We start from the raw sequence: 23600 nt of genomic DNA on the forward strand, positions 1-23600 counted from the left end.
TCCCTTTCACACTTAGCTAGCATTTTTTATTCTCATTGTTTCCAAAGGAATTAGTAAGGAGATAACTGGTAAGTGAGGTGCCTGGCACTGGGCTTTAAAAGTATAATAATATAGACTGCCTCTGGTATCAGAATGTAGAATTTAAATTTCAAATACAGAAGTTTACTCACACTTTTCTTTAGCAGGTTTTCCTCAATACTTCAGGATAACCAGTGTGTCTTGGACAAGTTTTTTCTTACTTTTTAAATGCCTGAAATTAAATTTCTGGGAAATCCTGTACTGGTAAAATGGATGACAGTCTGTGCATTCTTCTGTTTTATTTTGTTAAACACACATATTTGAAGTGAAAGCATTTAAATTATTTGTTACACAGTTTCAGAATTCCTATGCTATCAGCTGCTTAATTTGAAAATCATAAGGCATATCTGTTCTGGTTTTTTGCTTACTTTTAAAGTCAGTAAGTAAAAATAATCCAAGTCCTTTTTTTACATTGATTTGCAGGAGTGACAAGTAATACCATTCAGCCTGCTCCTCAGAATATTCCTCTGGTTGATCCTTCCCTTTACAGTGCTCAGTCTGCAGGTAAGCTTGTGGCATTTGTATTGTTGTACATGGACATACTGTGTCCTCTGTGTTTCCCCTGCACTGAAGGAAGAAGTGTGAGAAATATTGTCACTATTATCTGATTGCTATTTCAGAATTTTAAAGAGTGGACAACATCTAAGCATTGTGTTGCTAAGATTTTAGTAGTTTCTGAAAGCTGTTAAAATATAGTGTTGTCTGTCTGACTGCTTTGAACTAATGAGCTAACATTACCTAAGGCTTTATATTATTTATATTGTTGCTTCTCAGGTGAGGTTCTAATATACTTTGCAAAGCCTGTATTCCCAATAGCCTTGCCAAGTTGTATTTTTTGTAATTAATATACATTCCCTTTACTTAAAATTTATTTTGCAGGGTCAGCATGTAACTTACTTATTAATTTCATAAAATAATTTACAAAACAATCAAGTTGCAGTTTTGTGCAGAATAATAGTGTGTGCTTCCTGATTGGAAGTAGTACCTGTGCTAAATGAAACAATCAATTTGTAAGGTACTGCTAATGGTGTTATTTTGCTGGCATAAAGAATGCTTAAGGATATTTCCATTCTAATATATTAGAAAGCCATTTTTACAGAAGATATAAAAATAGCAAAATTTGCCATTGATAGAGACATACTAATCTTTAGTATTCTGAAGAGCAAAAGGTACTGTAGGTGCTACAGTTTTTCTGGCATATTACTGTAATCACAGAATCACAGGATAGTCTGAGCTGGAAGGGACCCAGAAGGATTGAGTCCAACTCTGAAGTGAATGGCCTATACAAGGATCAAACCCACAACCTTGGCATTATTAGCACCATGCTCTGGCCAGCTGAGCTGGCACTGAGGTCTCAAGTGGCAGTAACTCATTTTATTAAAAACAACACCTCAAACCTGTAGCTGTAACATTTAAACTTGGTGATAGTTTTTGAGTTTTGGGGACTGCTGTGGAGATTTTGGTAGCTCCTCAACTGAAATGGCTCAAAGCTTTACTTAAGGATTGCCATAGTAACTGCTAGTTACTATGGAAGGCAAGTTTTGTGACATTTAGAAGCAAAGTTTTCAAGTTTAACTAGCTTATCATGATCTTCTAGACAGTCTTTGTACCAGATTTTTTGGTAACTACTCTAAAAATTTTAGTCATCATTGTTTCTTGGTTTAAATGTTTGTTTCTGGTTGTCAAAAATGTCATAATTTTGATTGAAACCTATTTTTTTTATTAAGTTTAAGACATTCCATTATTCATATCTGAATATGATTGCATTGCTCCCTTTTACCACCTACCTGAGATAACGTGGTTTAATAAGTACTTAAATAAGAAGGAATTAAGTGTGTTTATGAGAATGAGTAATAAGTAATATTACAATTATAAAGATTAAGACCCTTGCTAAGCACCATGATAAATCTCTTAACTTGATCTAACCTGTGTTTTTGCATGCCTGCATTCCTCCTCTGCACATCTCTGTTGTGTCACTACAAGTTTGGGTCTTGTAACAGCTCAAAGTGTCACATACTTATGAGGGAGTGCTACAAAAGTGCAGGCAAAGAATTGATAAAGGTCATACAGGTTCTTGGTTTGAAAGCTTAGAAAACACACTGTCAGTTATGCAGGAGTCTCAGAGGGCAGAGGGGATGTGGCAGCAGAGGTACACTGATAGTTTTCTTTGCATATGTGGAGTAAAGCTTGAGAGCAACGTAAAGTGTTTGTCCTTGCCTGTCATTGTCTTCTTGTGCATTCTTCTCATGCTGCTGAGGGGTCCTTTCTTTGTCAACAGTGACCTTGTTCTCTAACCCATAAGTAGATTGAGAAATGCCTGTATGTGGTAATGGGTGTACAAAACTGTGGGACCCATGAGCCCCCCAGTTCCTGAGCTGCAATATGCAAATCTTGCTGCATATTGAGGTGTGTGCCATTCCTGTGGAACTGAGGTTTCCTTTGCACAGGAAGGAGGGAGCAGTGTTGCCCTCCATCCAATAGATCCACATTTGTTCCATGACTTAGACACGATGTCTGTGTCCATGCTAACAAATTATACAGGCTTGCAAATATTTGGCATGGAGAACAGCTGGCACAGATCCTCTCACATCCATATTACTAAACTTTTAAACCTAAACAAGGTAGCTTGTTAAGACTGCTCAAATTGAATAGTCTGTAGCTTGCTCTGACCACAAGTCATGCCCAGGAATTGTTTGGGAAAGTGCTAGTTTTCATGGGCCAACACCACACTGGAATCTGTTCCAGCAGTTTGACACTGCAGACAGTCAAGTTTGAGTGCTGAGACGCCTTCCTTGGCAGTGTTGAATGTGGTAGTATAGGCACAGCCAAACAGGATATTCCACATATTCCTGCAAGACTCTTTCTTGTAGTAAGATCAAATGTATATTTTAAAGATAAATTATATTTTTTCTTTGCTTCCCATAACATGGGAGAAGCCATTTGATTAAAGCTGTTATGGGAGAAAAAGTTCAGGTGGAGAGGAGTAGAATATTTTATCAAAGAAAGATTAAGTTAAAGGAATAGTGTTCTTTGATTTTTAGTTAACATAAATCTTTCAATAGCTGTCCTGTCCTGTGGGAAGAGGTTTCAGAGTTTAACACTGACCTTTGAAAGTGTCAAAGCTTTTCCAATTAAGCATGGGTTAATGTGTCTGACCACAGAATGTAGAATTATGCAGCAACTTCGTGTATGTGTGTGAGCACTTCTCTGGTGTAGTTGTCTTGAAAAATTTATTACCCCTAGATTTTGCTAACACTAAAGGCATTCATAGTTGTGCTAGACAGATTTTATAAGATCTTCTTATGTTGCCATATGGTCCCTTCCACAGGTGGCATAGTATAAAGAAGGCATTTGTCCATTGTAGTTGTGTGTATAATGTTTGATATTCTACACACAAAATAGAAATAATAATTTGACATTGAATGTGTTTTCATGATCTTAAAAATAAATCCCTGAGTATTTATATTTCAAATATTTCAAGTGATTTAATGGGAAAAAAGAGGATCTTGTTTCAAAAACCATTTGTTACCTTTCCGTCACTGTTTTTATGCACCAGTTTGTATGATTGAAATGTTCTTAAATCATCTGCCTTATATTTGGGCATTGTAAAAAGGAAAAACATCTGAAGGGTAGAAAAGGATGCCAGGGAGAAGAAGAGGTATTTATGTAAAATGCTTTCATTCTAAAACTTTTTTTCCCCAAAAATTATTTCAGCAGCTCTAGTCAAATCAGTTTCACTTTGTGTTTCTCTTAAACTAAGAGAATCAGGTTTGTTGTTACAGATTTCATATTCCTGTCATGTTTCAGTCCTAATAATTTCAGATTAACACGGGAAGCAAGTTTGTTTCTGAATAAATACTGTATACCTTTTGTATCTCAGTGTTGTTGGGCTTTTTTAGAGCCCAAAATCACTGGATACTTGAGGTTGGAAAGGACTTCAGGAGGTGGTCTGCTCAAGGAAGGGTCATGTAAAACCAGTCACTCCGGACCATGTCCTTTTTGTCCCCCCCCGCCTGTGCACTCACCCTGTGGTTTAATTTTCTGCACTGAAGAAGTTTGAGAAAAAATGCCACTCCTAGTTCTAAAAATATGTTTTGTATCTCTCCAGGGACAGACACCACAACCTCTCTGGGCAACCTGTCCCAGACCTTGGTCACCCTCAGAGTAAAAACTGTTTCCTGATGCTCAGACAGGACCCTCCTGTTTTTCAGCCTCTGGTCTTGTCACTGGACATCACTAATAAAGCCTGTCTCTGTCCTTTTAATATGCTCCCTTCAGGTGTTTATGTACTTGATATAAAATCTCCCTGAGCTCTCTCTTCTCTAAGCTGAACAGTCCCAGCTGTCTTGGCCGCTTCTCCTGGTCCATTCCCTTAGTCATCATTGTTGCCCTTTGCTGGACTGTCTCCAGAATGTTGGTCTGTCTCTCTTGTGCTGAGGAACCCAAAACTGGACGCAGCACTCAGGGTGTGGCTGAAAGGGGCAGGATCGCTTCCATCCGCCTGCTGACAGTGCACTTCCTAATGCAGGACAGGATGCCATTGTCACTCTCCACCACAGGGGTGGATTGTTGGCTCATGGGCAGATCTGTGTCCACCAGTACCCCCAGGGCATTTCCTCCAAAACTGCTTAATCTTTGAATATGTAAATTGAAGTAGGTTACTAACTTTTGTGGTTATACCTTTGATGTAAGTACAGTCATTGCAGTTAAGTTTTACATTATTTGTAAAACTTCAGAACACAGAGCTAGTTTGTTTCTATTTTGCTTTTCCTTTGTGAGGTGTCAACTTCAATAGGAGCTCAGGCTACTGAGCACATCAAAAGATCAACCCTCTTACTCTATAAACTTTGGTTTATAAATTTAAAACTAATAATTTTTTTCCCTCAAGTTGTGTCATAATAGCATCTGAGGTAGATTTCATAATAAATAAGGCTTTGTGCCAGCAAAACATTAATAGAGCTCATACTGTAAAAATAAGATTAGATGGGTGAATTTAGGCTTGCTTCCAATAAATTATTTGAATACTGGACCGATGCCTTGGCCAGTTTTTAAAGAATGATTTTCTAGTTTCTTTTGGCATCACAGCAAAAAGCTACTTTGAGGGAAACTTGGTCTTTTTCATTTCTTAAGCATAATCAGAAATGTGGTCGCAGATTGACCCCAGCTGCTTTTTAGTCTGTGACTTTCCTGAGGTTACAGAATACCCGAGGTGTGTGCCTGTGTTTATGCACTCCCTTGTGTGTATTTACTCACATATTTTAAGTATAGTATTAGATACATGTAGTATTTTATAATACATATAGTATTTTAAGAGATTTAATTTGGCTTCACTTACTAAGCATGAAATTAATATACATTGCAATCATGAGCCCACCGAGTTTTTATGTCCCTCAATGGTTATATTTATTTATTGAGAGGAAAATAAGAGGAGTTCTAGATTATATTTTAAAAATTGATAAAATTAATCTTCAGTGTCCTTACCTTTCAGATTTTATTTGGGTATGGTTGTTTTGAAAACCAGCAGACCAGTCTAATTTTTAATGTTCCCAGGTTTTCTTTTTTATTTGTTCAAAAGCTGTTCTTAAACAGTAAGATTGGGGGAAGGAAAAGCAAATATAATAGACATTTTTTGATAAGAATAGAGATTCTTTAGTAAACATTCTCACAGTACTGCTAACAACAGTTCTATTTTGAAAGAAAGGATTCAGCTAATGGAAATTGCACCATAAAAACGGCTTTAAGTATGTTCATGTAGTTACTTAAGAGTAAAATGTACTTAGAGAGCTAAATCTTTGTTTAACTAAATTTTATGTAAAATGTATGGTGCATTTAAAAGAACATTTTCTCTTAATCTATGAAATCTATTCAGTGCTTACACCATATTTTGTTGGAAGTTATTAAGTATATGCATACTATTTAGTGGTTTAAATAATTATTTATCTATGCCCATAAAAATCTATCATTTACAAGTTGTTTTGAAAGAACCTGAGTAAAGATTTTATAATTTGTCCATATTTGGAGATACATAAATTTTTCCATTATTGGAGTGGCATGGGATTAGCCTTTAAACTCACAGTGAATTTGTGGGTGGAAGGAGGTACAGTAACACAGTTCTGCTTTATTTTACAGCCACATCAGTGATAATATTCACATATAAAATCTTCTGCCATTTAGGGCTTAAGTCCCTACCTATGTCTTCTCCATGACTGAATGCATGTGTTTGAGCACAACAGCATTCTTAAAGTTTTAACTTAATTCAAGAGAACTCTGATTAATAAATAACATACTGTGGTTTATACTATATTATGGGAATATTTTTTTGCTAGTGTTCTCCAATGTTACAAAAATGGGCACTTTTCATTACATTAATCTTGTTTTCAGTCATCTTACATAAAATTGGAAACAAAAATTATTTGGAAAAACAGAAACATTAAATGTGTGAAAACATGCCATTGAGAAATGCTTCTACATTCTGAAAAGTTATTCCAGTTGAGAAGGAACAGTTTCTAACTATGTATTATTTCTGAAGAAAGCAGAGTAATTATGCTGTAAACACAAAAAGCACTGTCCTTGTTTCTTGCAGGTTGTAACATGATTACAGCTAACTTAATGTCATATAAAAGCTCTCTACTGTCTTAGATAGAAGAGCAGATCTTTCTCAAAGGTATTGGCTTACTTTTGAAAGGCACTGGGTCATGCAAATACCAGTTTTTAGAAAGGTCCTCACATTTTTCAATAGCAAAGAAGTTGAGCTTTATATGAATGGAAAGAAAAGAGAACAGAACAGAAGAAATACTGTAGCTTGGTCTTTATAATACTACCACAAATATTAGCCTGGTTTTCATAATATTACCACAAACACCAGTAAAACATAAAAATCCTAAGAAAAGAAGCTTAAGTCAGATTTCCTTTGCAGTAACTTTGTAATACTTATGTTTTTGCAGGAGAAGTCCGCTTGACTCCAGAGGACTTTGCCAGAGCTCAAAAATATTGCAAATATGCTGGCAGTGCGTTGCAGTATGAAGATGTGAGCACTGCTGTGCAAAATCTACAGAAGGCCCTCAAGTTACTCATTACAGGCAGAGAATGAAACTTTAATCCAACAGATTCATGTCTTTCGCCTAAAGAACTAACAGTTTATTACTGTACCTGTTAGGGAAGTGGAGTTACACAGAAATTCTCAATCCCATCACTAATGACTATGAAACCACTGTTTCAGTGTCAGATGAGCAATTAATGGTACAGTAGGAATCTCTGTTTTCATTTTAAAGACAGTGAAGCTTGAAACATAAATGCAGTGGCTTGATGTATGCAAAATATTAAAGAAAGTACTGAGAACACCACTCAAGAGTTAGAACTCATTTTGCAATATTTGGATTATCAGAATTGGAAAATGCTCACTGTAAAAAACCTGAGAATTAGGATGTTTTGTTAAAATTCTTATTCCTGTTTTGTTATTGCAAACAATTATTTAATAGGTATAATAGCTTTAAAATGATAACTAAGATTAGTGCTTTCCTCCTGAAATGAGAGGCTGAATGTGAGAAGGCGGACAGGTCCACTCTGGAAAGGACTTTTCTATACGTAAATTATTTGAGTATTTGTATTATCTGAGACATAAGTCTAAGCTGAGGGAGTCTTGAGAACATTTGTATTTCATTTGAAAATGTTCTGGAAAAAACATCTCTTGATACTTAAGAGGGAGTAATTTTGATGGTGTTCCAATTTAATCCCCCACAGGTGTATGGACTGCTACATGTATTCTTGGTTATTGGTTCTTGCTCTTTCTGTGTGAAAACTTAAAATTTTATATATCTGTATGGGTAATTAAGAGAAAATACTAATATTTATCAACAATGATCCCAAAACTGGAGGCAGAGATTCTAAATAATTTGAACTTTCAGGAAAACTTACTGAAAGAACAAAACTGTTCCATCTTTTTAAGAGGCTGGAAAAAAGCTCGTTCTTCAGCCATTAAAATACTATAGGTTTGTCTCTACTATTAGTGTCATAGAGCTTTGTATTTCCAACTAATATTTTTCCTGTCTGCTTTGTTGTGAAGTCTTTTGGACTTGGAATTTAATTAAAATATCTTGGAAACTGAATTTTGAGTCTTTATGAGGTCTACCAGTGCAATTATAGAGCTCTTGATTATTAAAAATCCTCCCATACTGTTTAAAAGAAAGAATGGCATGACATAATAATTGAGTACACCATTAAGCATGTCTATATATATGATATATGTAATAATTTTAATGACATTTTATCTGATCTCTCTCTGTCTTTCCAAGCTACTCTATCAAATCCATGTTATTTATAGCTGGACTGCTTTGGAGTGACTAAAATGAGTCTTATATTCAAAGCAAAAAGAAAGGACAAGAAAATGAAACATAAGCATGCATTAAAGTTTAGCTGGTTGTATCCCTTAAAGTGTGTAGTGTCTTTGACAGCAGATTTCACATGGGTAATATGAAATTTAAAAATGTATGTTTAAGCACTTTAGTTGACTGAGACTTAAAAGATAAAATGTGGTAATTTTTGTGTTGCTTTCTGATATGGTATAGCATGCTAATCTGGACAGTGACTTGGGTTAGATTTTAATCATTTGGGGAAATTTAGAATAAAACTATCTAAAACTTTTTTGACAATAATGTGGTATAGACCTGAGCAGTAAGTCTGTTTTGTACAGTGTTTCGTGCAAGATAGATCTCTCACTTCAGTATCAGACTGAATAACTGCCAAGTCTTCTGCATATATAGTTGTTGGTTTACACTGTAGCATTGCTATAATGTATATGTAGCACTGCTATAAAGTCAGAAGTTTCTTTCACTTCAGGATCATACTACTATTTTTTAAAACCAGCTTCAGTCCCCAGAAGTTGTAGTAAAAAACTCAGTTTTCCTATTTATAAAATAATAAAAAAAGTTGTGGCTTTTGTATTACATGCAAAAATGAGTAAGCTGTGATATAATGTATTGATTTGAGGCTTTTGAATTAAAGTTGTTGGGATTTTTTTGTAATTGAATGATCTGAAATGGAATACGTAACTACGCTTGAAAATGAAAATTTTAGTATTTCTTAAAGTGTATAAAATATTTTCTGTTGGCCGTGATTATATTGCACCTTTTGGTTACTCCATGAAACCAGGGAATCAGTAAAAAAGTGATAAGCCATGTAAAAGCCATAAGCAATTTATTTGAATGATCATTTGCACGTTTGCTATCTTTCTTCCACCTAGAAAGAAATTATAGTAAATGTTTCTGAGGGGAATGGAGATGAAAAGGGTAATACAAAAGTTTAATAATTTCTTAGAGAAGCTAGCAAGGCATTCTTTCTGAAAATAAATTAGTGGTAAAGATTTACTATAGAAATTTTCATGCAAAATGGGACATATCCTAATACCAGCCTTCAGACCACAATACCTGACATAACCTATTGAATTTATTTTCCATAAAATAATTTTGCTGTAATAATTTATTTCTTTATTGAGAAGTTTTGTAATAGCTCATAAAGCCATGTTTTAAACCCCATCTGTAAGCTGCTAATTTTTGATGTAAGAGTGAATATTTATCATCTAAACTGATGCCTAAAGTAAATTAAAGCAAAGCATTTCCATTCCATTAAGTATAACCTTTGGGACAGCTTTAAATACAGGAGATAGCCCCCAAGTACAAACCACTGTTGCACAACAGTTCAAACAGTGTACATATTTGAAAATGTCAGGAGAATGTAGGTACATAGGCTATAACTATTCCAAATTGGAATTTGTGACAGGCACTGAAATTTACGGCCCATTGTTAAATGTTGTGTGAGTTTTTAAGTGTTGACTGATTCATTTTACAGGCATTCTGAGTGATAAAATATCAACACATAACTTCTCTCAACTGCCTCCCCACATAAGTTCAGTATTAAATAGAGTGCTGATTTTGTTCCATGCTGCAGTTAACAACTCTCCTTTTCAGTCTGACTGCCACCTACATACTTGTTGTCCATTCTCCTTTGGATTGTGAGTTCTCAATCTTTAAAGTCTTGCTTAAGAAGGGAGAAGGAGGCCTCTGTCAGATTTTTATCAGGTATACCATGTTCAGTTTTGCTACTTATGTAAGCTAGAATTTTAGTGAATCTGTTCAGTGTTTGCTACTTTTTGCAGTTCTTTCTATTTTCATTTCTCTCCAAGGAAAGTTCCATATTATACTTCAGGATTCCTACAGAAGTCTTTAAAAACTGCACTGCAGAGGAGGTCATCCTTTATGAAATGCTGAAGTTTTTTTTCAAATGAGTTGGATTTACTAATACTGGAGGAAGTGTTCTCAAATTTTTGAAGTAATTTCAGGTGGAATATTTAACAGTGTCCTTTGTAAGTGAAGTTTCAGAAGCACAAGCTTAAGTATGATCACATTCCAGAATGTGACTGTAACAGTAATATTTCAGACTGTATAATACTGACCTATGAGAAACTAACAGCAGAGAAACTTCTTGCCTGAAGCCGAATTGGGGGGTGGAGGTGGTTTGTGTGCAGACATATCAGTGCATGCACAATAATGCATGTAAATTCAATGGTGAGCTATAGGAATGCCTTTCAAAAAACAATTACCTTGTTTACAAGTATTGAGAAAATGTTAGATACAAATATATAGATACTGCTGAAAAATGGTGTTCTTAATGTGAGGTTTAGATGCACTAGTGGAGGGCCAAAAGTTAGCATTTGATTGTGTGGTATTCCAAATGAATGATCTTTGGTTTTCTTCTTTTTCATGTCAACTGTAAACTAGGAGTCCAATATAAAAATAATGAGAACACAAATTCAGAGGAAGTTAAATTTACAAAAGATCAAGTGTCATTTCTGTTATTGTAAAGTCTTTGTGCTGATGTTTTGGTTGAGATTGGAAAGTGCCCATGCTTATATAAAGTGTAATTCTGGAGTACTTTTACAATATCCTTTGTTGTGCGGTTTATGGAATTAGAGCCTGAGCCAGGATATCTGGGCTAGGAAAACCTAGACTTTTAAGCCAAGTTTCTAAACCACCAAAGCATCCTGGTACTGACAGCAACCGTTTTTCACAATCACCTCAGTGTCTATTTTTAAACATTGGAATTTTAACCAAGTTTGTTAGGAAAAGGAGCAATACTTTTATCTTACTGCATCATCATCTTTCAATGCACAGCTGTAGTAACAAGAGAACTGGACAAAACATGAATTTCCATTAGATATTTCACTATCAATCAAGAAAAGAGTATTAGTGCTGCCAGCAGAGCTCTCCTTGGCTTACAAGAGTATTGGAACAGTCTGATTATAGACACTGTTGTAATGCCCTAAATGATGTCAGAATAGGAAACTTATTTATAAGAACATTGAAAACAAACTTGAAAGAGGGAAGGCATATGCCAGGGGAGAAAAAGAAATGGCATTCTTCACAGAATGAGAGTGGGCACAGAAGGGATTGCAGAAGAAATACTTAAAATCCCACATGGAATGGGAACAGGACAGTGACTGGAATGGGGTTGTCTAATTTCTTTAGAACCTTGAAAGTGACAAGAAAAAGTGCTGGCTCTTAAGGCAGAAGATTACAGGGGGATAGAAGAGGTGGAAAGGAGCACTAGAATGATAGGGGAAAAAAAACCAACTTTTTTTAACGCAGACTGGAACAAATGTGAGTTACAGCACAGGAGAAAGTTAACCTAGTTGACAAAATCGCAGAATCTTAAGTTTAGCTATAAAAGGGAAGCAAAAAAAAAATACAGGTTGACAGCATTCTGAAAATGGAGAGTAGATCCTCTCACCCTAAGAATCTATGGTTATTAAATATGTCCTGTTGATTAAGTACTTAAAATTGTCTTGATGTGTTCTTTTGGAGAACTTGGGAGATTGCATAAGTTACTGCCTAGTATCTGCAGAGAACTACAGAGGTCTGTTTGCCTTAAAATGCTATCTACTGATTTTCTGCTTTCCTTCCTGTTTTGATTTGCCTCCCCATTTTCAGTGTCTGTGTTCAATCTGTGGTGTTCCCACAGCTGGGAGGAGGTTGCTGTAGTTTAATACAATGCTGAGTCTGCTGTAGTTGAATACAATGCTAAGTCTGAGTGATAGCCCACATGTTTAGGCATTCTTGGGTAATTTGCAAAGATTATCTGGTCTGGGTTTTGGCTGGTATGTGTTGTAAAGAAGGAGGTAGTCATTGTACTTCTCTTCTTTGAAGAGCTTAGAGTCTCTGGCAGCAGGATGACTACAACATCTAAAGAAGAATATATAGAAATTAACTCAGAGCTGTTTCACAGGTCAGAGCCCAACAAACTCATCTGTAAAAGTTTGGAGACCTCCAGCTAAGTAGTTGATGCAATTGTAAACTTTCCTTTGCCTCAATTAGCCCATCTGTAAAATGGGATTATTTAGATTTAACACTTTATTAATATAGTCAGGATTTTTGTAATTCTGACAGGCAACAAGAGGACAAGGGCTGATCATTATAATAAGTTCCCCAAATAAATAGAATTTCTAGGCAAGGAAGAGAAGGTGGTTTTTTGGTTGCTTTTGTTTGTATGTATGTTGTGGGTTTGGTTGTTTTTTGGTTGTTTTTGCCTTATCTCAACCCACTTGTTTTCTCTCCCCTGTCCCCCTGGGAAGGGGAGTGATAGAGTTGACTGGTGTGCACCTGGTGTCCCGCCAAGGTCAACCCACTACATGAAGAAACAGAAAAAAACTTGGTAGGATAATTTAGGGACCAATGGGCAGAAATTAGAAGATTTGAGATATAGAAACATCTAATGCAAATCTTAAAATATTGAATTTATCAGAGGTCCAAATTAACCTCCTTTCTACAATACTGAAATAAGTATAAATGTAGTAATAAGAACCTTTAATGGAATTAAACAATTGTATTTAAAAAAAAAGATCAACTTTAGACCTGCTATTTTAACCACAAGACTAAGCAAGAGATTACTTCAGATGATGAACAAAAGCCTTGGAAGTTCAAATATGGGTATGGTATCATATACTCTATTTCCTCCTTGCCCTTTCATTCTTCCCCTCATCCCAAGTGGTTTGGGACATGGAGTTTTTAGAAAGTGAATGCAATTAATTTAATTTACTTCAAATGAAATAATGCTTGACATAAGACTCTAAAAATACTTGAATGGAAATAGATTAACATGAGGATTGAAAAACAGATTAAAGCTGGTGGAAAAAGAGATTGCAGTAAATTCTAAATTATTTTCAGAATAGAAATGGAGAGAGATCAGCCTAGGGACACATCCTGTTTCACGTATCAGTGACTTAGGTTGAGGTTGCCATCTAAGTCAAATGTAATTTGTGGATGAGATGAAGTTGGGAAGGGTTGCAAGATCTGCAGAGAACTGGGGGAAATCCTGTGGTTTTAACTGAAGGATTAGAATTGAGTGAAACTGAAAACACAAAATTAATTCACTTAGGTTCTAACAAGACCATGGTTTTTTAATAAAAATTAGGATACTGGAAGCAGAAACAATGTTGTTCATAATGTGCATTTAGTATGCATTGGATGAGATTGTATCTGTCCAAAAAGTACATTGTCACTTACTGATTTGATTCTGATCATTGTTGATGAAAGTTATTTACCAGTACAAGGTGCAAAGAAGGGCTACTGAGATGATGCAAGTCTTATTTATTGAAAAAATATTAACCATGAGTACAGAATGCCTTTCTTAAGGTATTAATGATGAAACATTTATTTTAAGAACTCTTGTTAAATTTGTGGATTGGATCGCAAGACTGAAATTGTTCTAGAGTGGAAATTTTGATTTGTCAAGGGCTTTTTTGAAGGTTTTTCTGGCTTTTGCTAAACCCTGATGCTCCATCTTCCAAAATACCTGGAGATGTTACTTTTCAAAAAGATATTGCAGAACTTGAGACATCATGATGGCCTGATTTCTCCCAGTGTTTTCCCCTGGGAAAATGTTTTCCACATAATTTTATCTGTATTAGGCCTAATGTTTGCTCCAATGCATTGTAAGCATTTTTGTGAGTAATAGTGAGTGTGGGGTAGAATGAAGAGATATTTAGAGATTTTATTAATTCAATATCTAAAGTGTGTTTGCTTGTGACTGTGAAAGAATATCCACAGTTAGTATACTTCTCAATGCAAACACCTTTTCAGTTTGCAGTATTAAAAGCTTCTAAAGCTTTTCAAAGATTGAAATGTATAGCATATTGTTAAGAAATGGCACTGCTCAAGATAGGGTCCATATTTCTTGGTGTGAATTCAGCTTTGCAGGAATGAGCCCATAGTGAAATCTCTGTAAGCTGTTGTAAAAAACAGCAGTATTTCTTTTGTACTGAAGTTAATCAGATGTATCTGCACGGTCTTGGGAAAAATACTTCATTCAGAGTCAGCATGAAATCTGTGTTTGTAAAACAGGCATGCAGGTACTCATAACTGCTGCACTTCAGCTCAACAGCTTTTGGTAGCAGAAACCACACACATCTGGCCTTCATCCTACACTTACTTGCTTGAGTAACTCCATCCATTTGAATGGTCTTAGTGAGGCAGTAAGAGTGCTCATGTACATAAGTGTTTGCTGTGTTCAGAAAGCTTTGCTTGCTATTGAGTAAAATACAAGAACAATAGCAATGGCATTAATGGATCCAGGTGTGGTATGCTGATAGCTCTCCAGAGTAGAGGTTCTAATCTCATAATCTTTATACTGACATTTTTTTCAGCCGTTTTTATGAAACTCTCTATTAAGACTTAAATTTAAAGTACTTTCTCAAAAATTTGGCATCAACTGGCAGAAGCACTTTGTGAGGATAGTATGCTTTATCAGTCTGTATCTTGGTAGGTTCCTTCATCATCGCTCCAAAGCAAAGGTCCTGCTGACCGGGTCTCACTGGGTGGTTAGGTTCAAAATACTCAGAAAACCGGGAACTATGACAAAAAGTGCTAAAGAGTGCAGAAGAGGCTTGTTTTGTTCATGTGGCCAAACACAGTAGCCACCATGTCTACTGCTGACCTGAGGGGCTTTGTTTATTGTAGGACCTGTCAACTACTTGATAACGTTTGAAGACTCGCTAAGTAATTTCTTCTGGGATTTGGCACAAAGCAATTGTCATGCAACTCCTTGGGCCTCCCAGGTGGTTACCAGAGCAAGTGCATTAATGTCTTCTCTGTGTGCATCCTGATTCCTGAAGAAAATTTATCATGCCATGAGGAATCTTTAGCATCTGTATAGTAAAGTTGTCATTTTGATAACTATAGCTGCTTGACACTTCTTGTCACTAGGGGACTTCCCTCCACCTTAAAAATTACTCAAGCTCATGTTTTTGTTGAGTGCAATTCAAATTGTTTCTTTTCTGTATGTTGTGACTTTAACGTAATATCATTTTGGATGCCATTTATCTCCAGTGTTTGACACCTGGTAACCTCAGATATGTTTGAAAATATGAAACAGTTTTTTCTTTGTCTGTTAGAACTCCTCCCACGAGACTCCCATTCCCTTGTTAGACTTGCTAACAGAATCAGAGGCTCATCATATGTCATTATAAAACAACCACAGCAGATATTGTTCATGAAGATGCAATGTAAATTACAAACTTAAAGTACATGCAAAATATAAAATGATAGAAAATTTAGGGGGACTACTCATAGTCATCCTTTTTTCCAGCTATGCTCTGGCAGTGCCCAGTAAAAGGACTTTATATGGAAAGCACAACTCACACAAGAATTTCCACACAGAAGTGGATGGAAGAAAGGAAAAATTAGCCCACATTCTAAAATAAAACAAATGTAGAAAATGTAACTGCCTACATCTTTATTTCTGTAAGTGTTTGGGGAGACATGTATGCTTATTTCAATACTGTGAGCTTCTGGTTTTATTCTGTGTGGGAATATGTGCTTTATTCTTGTAAGTGTAAAAGAAATTAGAGTTTTTAATGTCATTAATATTTCTTTCTGGCAAGCTGAAACCTAAATTTTACATATTTGAAGTCTCACAGTGGTAAAATATAAGAGGGGCTGGAAGTGGGAGGGAAAACTATACCAACACAGTTCGCTCATTCTTCAAATAATTTTCATAATGAATTGCACTGTTGATTCATTTGATTGTCTGGAACGAGAGATTTGCACATACCTTTTAAATTCAGTTTTTACTAAGCTAATGTGCTCAACTAATTACTGTTGTACTTTAAATTGTATTTTAAGATAGAGGCAAAGTAAAAAAATTAGGAAGTGTTGATGCAAATTTGTTATTTGCTTCATAAGCATTCAAACATAGTACATCCATTTCTATCTGGCATTTCTTTAAATGCTACACTTGCCACCAAATGCAGGTTCATAACCTGTGTTATGGCATTCACAAACAAGCCAATGATCACACTGGAATTTGTTGCAAGCATTCAGCTGTTGAAGGCAAATAAGTATTCCTTCAGAGATTCCCTTCCCTGGCACCACAGATTTTGATTAGTGTCATTAGAATAGGCAGGGAGAGAAGAAAATTATTTGGTCCAATTCTACATGAAAAGAAAACTAATAAAGTTCAATGCATGAACATTGGTCTCTGTCTTAGTAATGTCTGATTCTATCATGTCTAATTTAGCATCTAGGTGTCAAATTTTCTGCATATGGGAGAAGAAAGCTAGAGCCATAGGCATCTTTGACTTAAATGATGAAAGTAGCACTTCCATAGGGACAAAATCAGGACTTTCCGTAAGTATGTGGACTTCTCTGCAGAGAAGATTATGCAATATGAGTATGTGGAATAAACATTCTTCTTCCTATTCAGTTTACCACTGTCTGACTGCTTTCAATTACTGTTCCATGCATGTAGCCAGGGTGTTTGTTGCCAAGTGTCATGAACAAGTCATAAACAATTTTAAAGCAGCCAAATCCCACCCCTACAATGTGGCAACAGGAATGGCAGGTACTTTAGACTTGTCAGTAGGGGATTTTTAATTACATTGTGTTGTAGCAATTGTGTGAGTTGGCTGGTGAATAACTTGCTTTATTCTCTTGAGGTGGAGCTCACTCATACAAATGTGTGCTGGTTTATGAGTTGCTGCAAGCATGATTTCCTTGAACCCTTGTAACTGCTACAGGAATGGTGGGTTCATTGAGAAGAGACAGATATTCTTTGGTGACATGTGATTACAGAGCATGTGAAAGAGAAGAGAGGAAAAGCATGGGGGGGGCTATAATTTGGGGATGCTGGAGAACTTCTATCTGGATTGGCTTTAGTGGAAGCAAAGATGATAAAAACATACTCTTAAATATCAGTTCAGAGTTTCAAGACAATTGGTTGTGAAGACTTTGGTTATAAAACTGTGCTTCCAAATCTTTTAAGACAGGTTCAAAGTCTAGAAAGACTAAATGTCATCAATGATTGTCATGATTTTGTCCATTTCCTTTACAATATCAGGGTCTGGTATCTGTGGACCACATGGTATAAAAATAGCTATGTATATATTAAAAAGTTTTTTTTGTCACGTTTGTACCTGTACCCGTATTTGCCATTTCTGAGATTTGCTTGGGAGTGGATGTTGTAATTGATAGGGGCTGACATAACCCTGTTTGGGCACTTGTGGAGGGTGCAGTGTTCTGCTTGTGCCATGACATTGGTTTTTTATATTCATTGGATACAGGTTTCCACAACTTCTCATTTTTTGTTTAGGGTTGACATTCTTACTCAAAGCAGCCTAGCTCTTGCTGGAGTGATTAAAAGTCAGCAGAACTAACCAAAGGTGATTTTTCTTTTTTTCCCTTTACTGTATTTTTCTTGAGCATCTTATACAAAACAGGCAATTCATAAACTGCAAGGAGAAATTGTGTCACTGCATATGATTTTTATTTTTTTTCATATAGCCTTTTTTCATATAGCCTTTTCATTGGCCAATACTACTTTTTCAGTTCTTTCTACAGTAATTTTGAGAATATTATTTCTTAACAGGGCATGTCATTGTTATTTTCTCTAATTACAGTTTGGGATGTGAAACTTGACTAGATTTGCCAAAATGAATCTCCAGTGAACCAAGACTAGTTTAGGGGGAAAGGGCAAGAATTGGTATTTTGCAGTACAGATTCCATTTTGATTGGGTTCTGCTTTCTTTTAGAAGATTCTTGGACAGCAAAACCTGAGGTTACAAACCCCATTAACCAAAAAGTTGAAAGCAGGCCATTGTGCCAAGCAGCATCACTGAGCTTTGCATAGCTCTGGCTGTTATTACCCTACATAACTGCAGCCTGTTTTCTAGAGGATTTATCTATTCAACAGGTGTGCTGCTTTTATGTTTTGGGATTTTTGTGGGTTTTTGGGGTTTTTTTAAATTTTCTTGGTTTTTTGTTTTTGTCCTTAGTTTGGACCAATTTCTTCCAAACTAGAGTGCTATTTTGAAAACAAAATAAGATTTGAGTATGTATTAGTTTAATCTTGGAAGTTGCTCTGATGGATATACAATAGCAGCACTACTGGCCACAGTATGATGCATTGCAAAAGAAACAGGATGTAAGCATGCCAGACTTTTACAAAGCTCCCTTTTTTAAAAATGGGAGTGTACAAATGTGTTGAAGTGTATCCAGTGTAAAACTACAAAGGAATGGCCATCCCTTTGCAGACTAATTAGACTTCCTACTCTTGCCAATTTGGAGTCAACAGTTATTCTGTACTGCTTCCTTGGCAAAACTAGGAGGCATGCAGAGAAGAGGATCAGACAGAGCTTTGACTTTCCTGCCTTCATAAAGGATCTGAACTTCTCAAGGGAGAGCTGTGCATTTTTATGTGATTACTTTACAAATGATCACTAACATGGAACTAGCACCAAAGGGGAGAAAAAAAAATCTGCCCTTTATTTGGTTTCTATAATGGATCTATATTATAATATTTAAAGTTTTTATTTTATTTTACTGGCAAATTCTCATTCATGTTCTGACCCTTCATCTGTTTGGCATGTTTTCTATTTTCTGTAGCACAAGCTTAATGAAACTGGTAAGTTTCAAGAAAAGTTTCTGTTGAAGGGAACCAAATTCATAAAAGGTTCAACAATCAAGTGCTTCTTGCTTCACCTGATACAACTGATTAATCAAAAAAAAATTTAATGGTGAAGTTCTAGTATATTTTACTGTATTGCCATAGGAACATGGCATTGGTGTAGAAAGGATTATGTTAATTTGTCTCCAGAAAAGAGGGATCACCAAGCATGAACAAATATTTATGTTCTAGTATGTGTTTTATATAAATGCACGACCTTTGATTCTGCAGTATACTACTGCAGTAATTTAGACACAAATTATGTCAGTGGTGAAGAAGGTAAACAAACTGGGAACAATATATTCACTCCAAGTTACTTGAGGGCAGGATATCTGGGTAAATTCTACTTTCCATAACCTGTTATGGGTACTAAACCTTACAGAAACATATCTAAAAACTCATAATTTCTCAGGGACTATACAGGACGCAAACAGCTGGTTCTACATGGCATTTGAGTTATACAAATGTTAGGAAGAGAATCATAGAATCATTAACCCAGGACTGCCAAGTCCATCACTAAACCATGTCCTTACCATTTGAGCAACAACCATAGCATGAGATTTGTGTCCATTTAAAAGTTTTCTTTATAAATCTCTCTCTTTTTTTTTTTTTTTTTTTTTTTTTAATAAACCTGGCACAACTGCATTAGAGACCAAGTAATCAATGCATGGAATTGAATTAATATGGGTATTTCTCAGAACCTAAACCAACTCTTCATTAGTGTTTGTTCTTCTAATTTCATCCTGCGGCTGTGCTTGTGTTTTGAATTTTAGGTGTGCTTTGGGCCTGAACACAATGATACAAATAAGGCTGTGTACTTACATACACAGTGGAAATTACCACAATGAAAAATATAGAGTATGTAAACAAGTAAATGAGTGTAATAGGAACATTTTGGTGTATCTGGACATATACACCGAAACATAATCTGCAAATGACAACAGGTAGTTTAATAGTTACCTTAAAGCACACCAAATAAGTGGGAGTTTTAATTGTCCTGCAGTTTCTCTCTTCCATGACTAGAGAATTTAATGACTATTTTCACTGAAGAGAATTAGCTTTAGTGACATGTCATAAGGTCAGACTGTATTAAACTTACTACATGTGTAAGAAAAGGATAAATTGTAAGGTTATAGTGTGATGAACACAGTATGGAATTTATGGCCTGTTTTCACCAAAAATTAAAGACTCATTTTTGTCATTGCTCATATCCACCTCTTCTTACATCCAAGTAGTAAGAGTTAATTTTTGCATATATGAGAGTATGATACAATATAGAATAAAACTTTGGAATCATCATTATCCATTCTAAAATGTCCACAGAGAAGCAAAACATTTGCATTTGCATGGTATGTACTATTAAAACTTCTCTGTTTGCAAAATACCAGGCAGATTCCAGTTCAGTTTAAATTACCTGTCTGCCTGGGTTGTTCTGTGGACCAAATCTCATGTACCCCTACAGTTCTTAGGACAAAATGAGGAAGCCTCAGCTATGTGTGGTCTATGAGAACTGGAGCTAAAAGTGTTTAGGGAAAGAAATGTATTTGTGAGCTCTGGCATCTTTATAGTTACTGATCAAATATTGTCCATTCCAAAGGTAGCCTCCAGGTTTGATATTAACATTCCTTATCTGAGTGATAGTTTTGGTGGCACTGATAGCTTTCTGTAGATAAATTCCTTGCATAGTAGTATTCTCTAATATCCCTCTTTAGTTTCACCAGAACTGTTGATGTTGTCATCTTACACCATAATCTTGCACAAGCATGCGGACAATAAAAATCAATTAAGTAAATGAGAACCTGATCCTTACAGTATTTCTCTACAGATGACTTGAAGTAGATTAATAGCTCTGTTTGTACACATATTTTCCCTGTTTAGTATCAAATATAATAGGACTATCATTTATGAAAAATTATTAAGTGAGTACTTGTCATGTGAATTTACATCCTGTTTCCTTGCCACTTATCACAAAGCTAGAGGCGATACGCCGTTTCTGGTGTTCAGTTCCCAGAGGAGACAGAGGTGCTAAAGCTGCGGCAAATGTAAACCTGGCAGACACTGGAGACAGGGAGGGGGAAGGAAGTACGTTAAGTGCTTGAAGGTGGGTAGTGTAAATATCATTTTCCCACTCCCCATGCTGTTGAAATCCCAAATATTTAGACCAACTGATAAAGCCAAAAGAGAGCTCTTTGTTTCCATGCGCAAAGCAAGGGCGTATTTTGAAGGCTGTTTAGCTTCAAGTGAGGGGCATTAAAGCAGCAAAAGTAACCATGGTCTAAGTCACTTGAATACTTCTAGCACAGAACTGTGGCAGCTTGGGTTCCAGCATGGCTGGTTATCCCTCCTGGCCTGGAGTTATGAGTGTTAGTAGAGCAGCAGCAGCCTGTGTTGGGGTGCCTCGCTGCCAGCAGTACTGCAAGTGGTTGCAGCAAGTCCTTTATGGTGCTTCCCAGACCAGGGTTTATGAAAATACTGGTATCTGTGTGTAACTGTTTCAGTAGTCAGATTATGCTTAAATTATTAAATTAGACAGGTTTCTCTGAACTGTGAAGTAACAGTGTCCTCAATTACTCCTTTGTCTGTCAAATTTAGCATTTTGGTGATGCCCTTTACTGAAGAAAAGCTTATTTTGGGAATATTATTTCTGTTTCACTGAATCTGCATTTTCTACTAGCAAAGAAACTTTAGTCGCTGATCATGATTCTTTTTTTCCCCTCAGATTAAATTGGCATTTTTACTGCTATACAATAATTGTTCAGTTTTGAAACTAATGTGCACTGAAGCACCTTTGGAGCCATACCAAATCCAATTAAGCTGCATAAATGTTTCCTGTTTTTCAAAGAGTTTGTGCAAAAACATTTTAAACAAATCATATGTAGAGAAATATACTGTATCAGATATTCTTCTGTAGTAAATCTCTCTAGCAGAAATGTAATGAGTGGGTTTTTTTTATATTAAGATATTTTAAAAGTAAAATTTTCCTGTGAATTTCTTGCAATTCAGATAAGGTTCTTTTAAAACAGCTGTGTCTTGAAGGAAGAAGAGAATTTTTTTGTGTTTCAATACTGTATATTGTGCTAAACCAATAATTGTAATAAATGTAATTTTTTTATCATATAGATACACTGGCTAAATGCAAACACAATTTTCAAACACAATGCAGTCAAAATTCCACACAGATTCACTGAAGCCAAGTGAGCCAATGTATTCCCATCTCAAGCTGCACTATATTTTCCTCACTGCCTGCTAGTTTGCATTTCTGTGTAGAGATAGAAACATATATCTGTCACAGCTAGCTTTATCCCAGAAAGGTAAAATTTCTGAAAGTACATTTCTGATCTTCAGTTCCAGGTAATATGCATGCCATCAGCACTGAAGTTTGAATCTGGAAATTTTGCTGAAGCTGTATCCAGTCTGAAAGAGGTGCTTGAATACCTGTTAGGCATAGAATGTTATTAATTCTGGTGCAAAAGATTTTTATCTTCTTTTTTTTTTTTTTTAAAGTGAGAGAAGGTGGATTTTACTTAATAATAATTTGAATAATAATTTAACTGTTACCTAAAGAAATGGGGAAGATAGAAGATTTTACGAAAATAAAAGCCCCAAAAAACCAAAGCAAACAAACAAATCAGTCTGCCCATGTTTCTGCTAGGTGTTACACTTCTCAGAAGTACTTGTTAAGACATACTTTACTTTTCAGTATTACCTGATTCTCTTAGTTGCACTGTTAGCCTTTATTTGCTGTCCGTGGAACTAAAGTTCAGTTTAAACTGGCTTTGTCTAGAGTGCATCTCTTTATAACCAGGACATTTGTGCTATAGTTATTAGTTCTAGAGAAGATAAATAACATGTTAGTTTCCAAGGAAACTGTAAAAAGTAGTAAACACAAATACTTTCATTAACAGCAGTGCTCTGACATGAAAGATTTGTAAACAATAACTGGAAATAGTACATTAGGCAAGAAAAATAAGTCCTTCCTTAAAACTGCCTCTATGCTGCTCCTTAAGCCTCTTCCTATTGTGGGACTGCCAGTTTGTATTCATTTAATTAAATCTTGGTGCAGAGGGCTCTAACAATCATAGCCTTGTTAAATTAACAACAGACAATAGCACAGCCGTCTTCTCAAGTATCCTTGCTTTACAGTTTAATATTGGGAGGAACAGTGTATCTGTTGTCTTGGCTCTGGATTTTATTGACTAATTGCTACATCAAACCCAATAATTCAGTAGCTGATGTGTGTAGTTGAGGTAGCATTAGATAATAGCATTCAGTGACACCTTAGTGTTGTATCCATTTTGGCAAAACTATGTAAGCAGTTACATCAATAACCTTGTAGGAGCATCAACAGGCTTTTTTACTAGCATCTGGAGGGAGCCTTCCCTCCAGGTGGATGTACATTATTTCAGCATTAGCAGGTGTATGATTCACCAGTTGTCTCAGTTGATAACATGGAACAATCTTTTTCCTTTTTTTCTTTTTTTCACCTCCTTTGAGTATTCTTTACTTCTGGAATTATCCTTATATTTAATTTCCCT

General features: G+C 35.7%; 1 protein-coding gene across 3 annotated transcripts in view; it reads left to right on the forward strand.

The window, feature by feature from the left end:
* VTA1 (vesicle trafficking 1) overlaps window positions 1-8183 on the forward strand; it is a 37682-nt gene extending 29499 nt beyond the window's left edge. For all 3 annotated transcript variants that reach the window (XM_030235996.2, XM_030235997.2, XM_050973102.1), the window contains 2 exons: window positions 502-582; window positions 7023-8183. In XM_030235996.2, the coding sequence (XP_030091856.1) occupies window positions 502-582; window positions 7023-7168 (227 nt within the window). In that variant the 3' untranslated portion in view covers window positions 7169-8183. The remainder of the gene's footprint in view (window positions 1-501; window positions 583-7022) is intronic.
* Window positions 8184-23600: the final 15417 nt, after the last annotated feature.

This window comes from Serinus canaria, chromosome 3, assembly GCF_022539315.1.
Source record: "Serinus canaria isolate serCan28SL12 chromosome 3, serCan2020, whole genome shotgun sequence".
NCBI lineage: Eukaryota > Metazoa > Chordata > Aves > Passeriformes > Fringillidae > Serinus > Serinus canaria.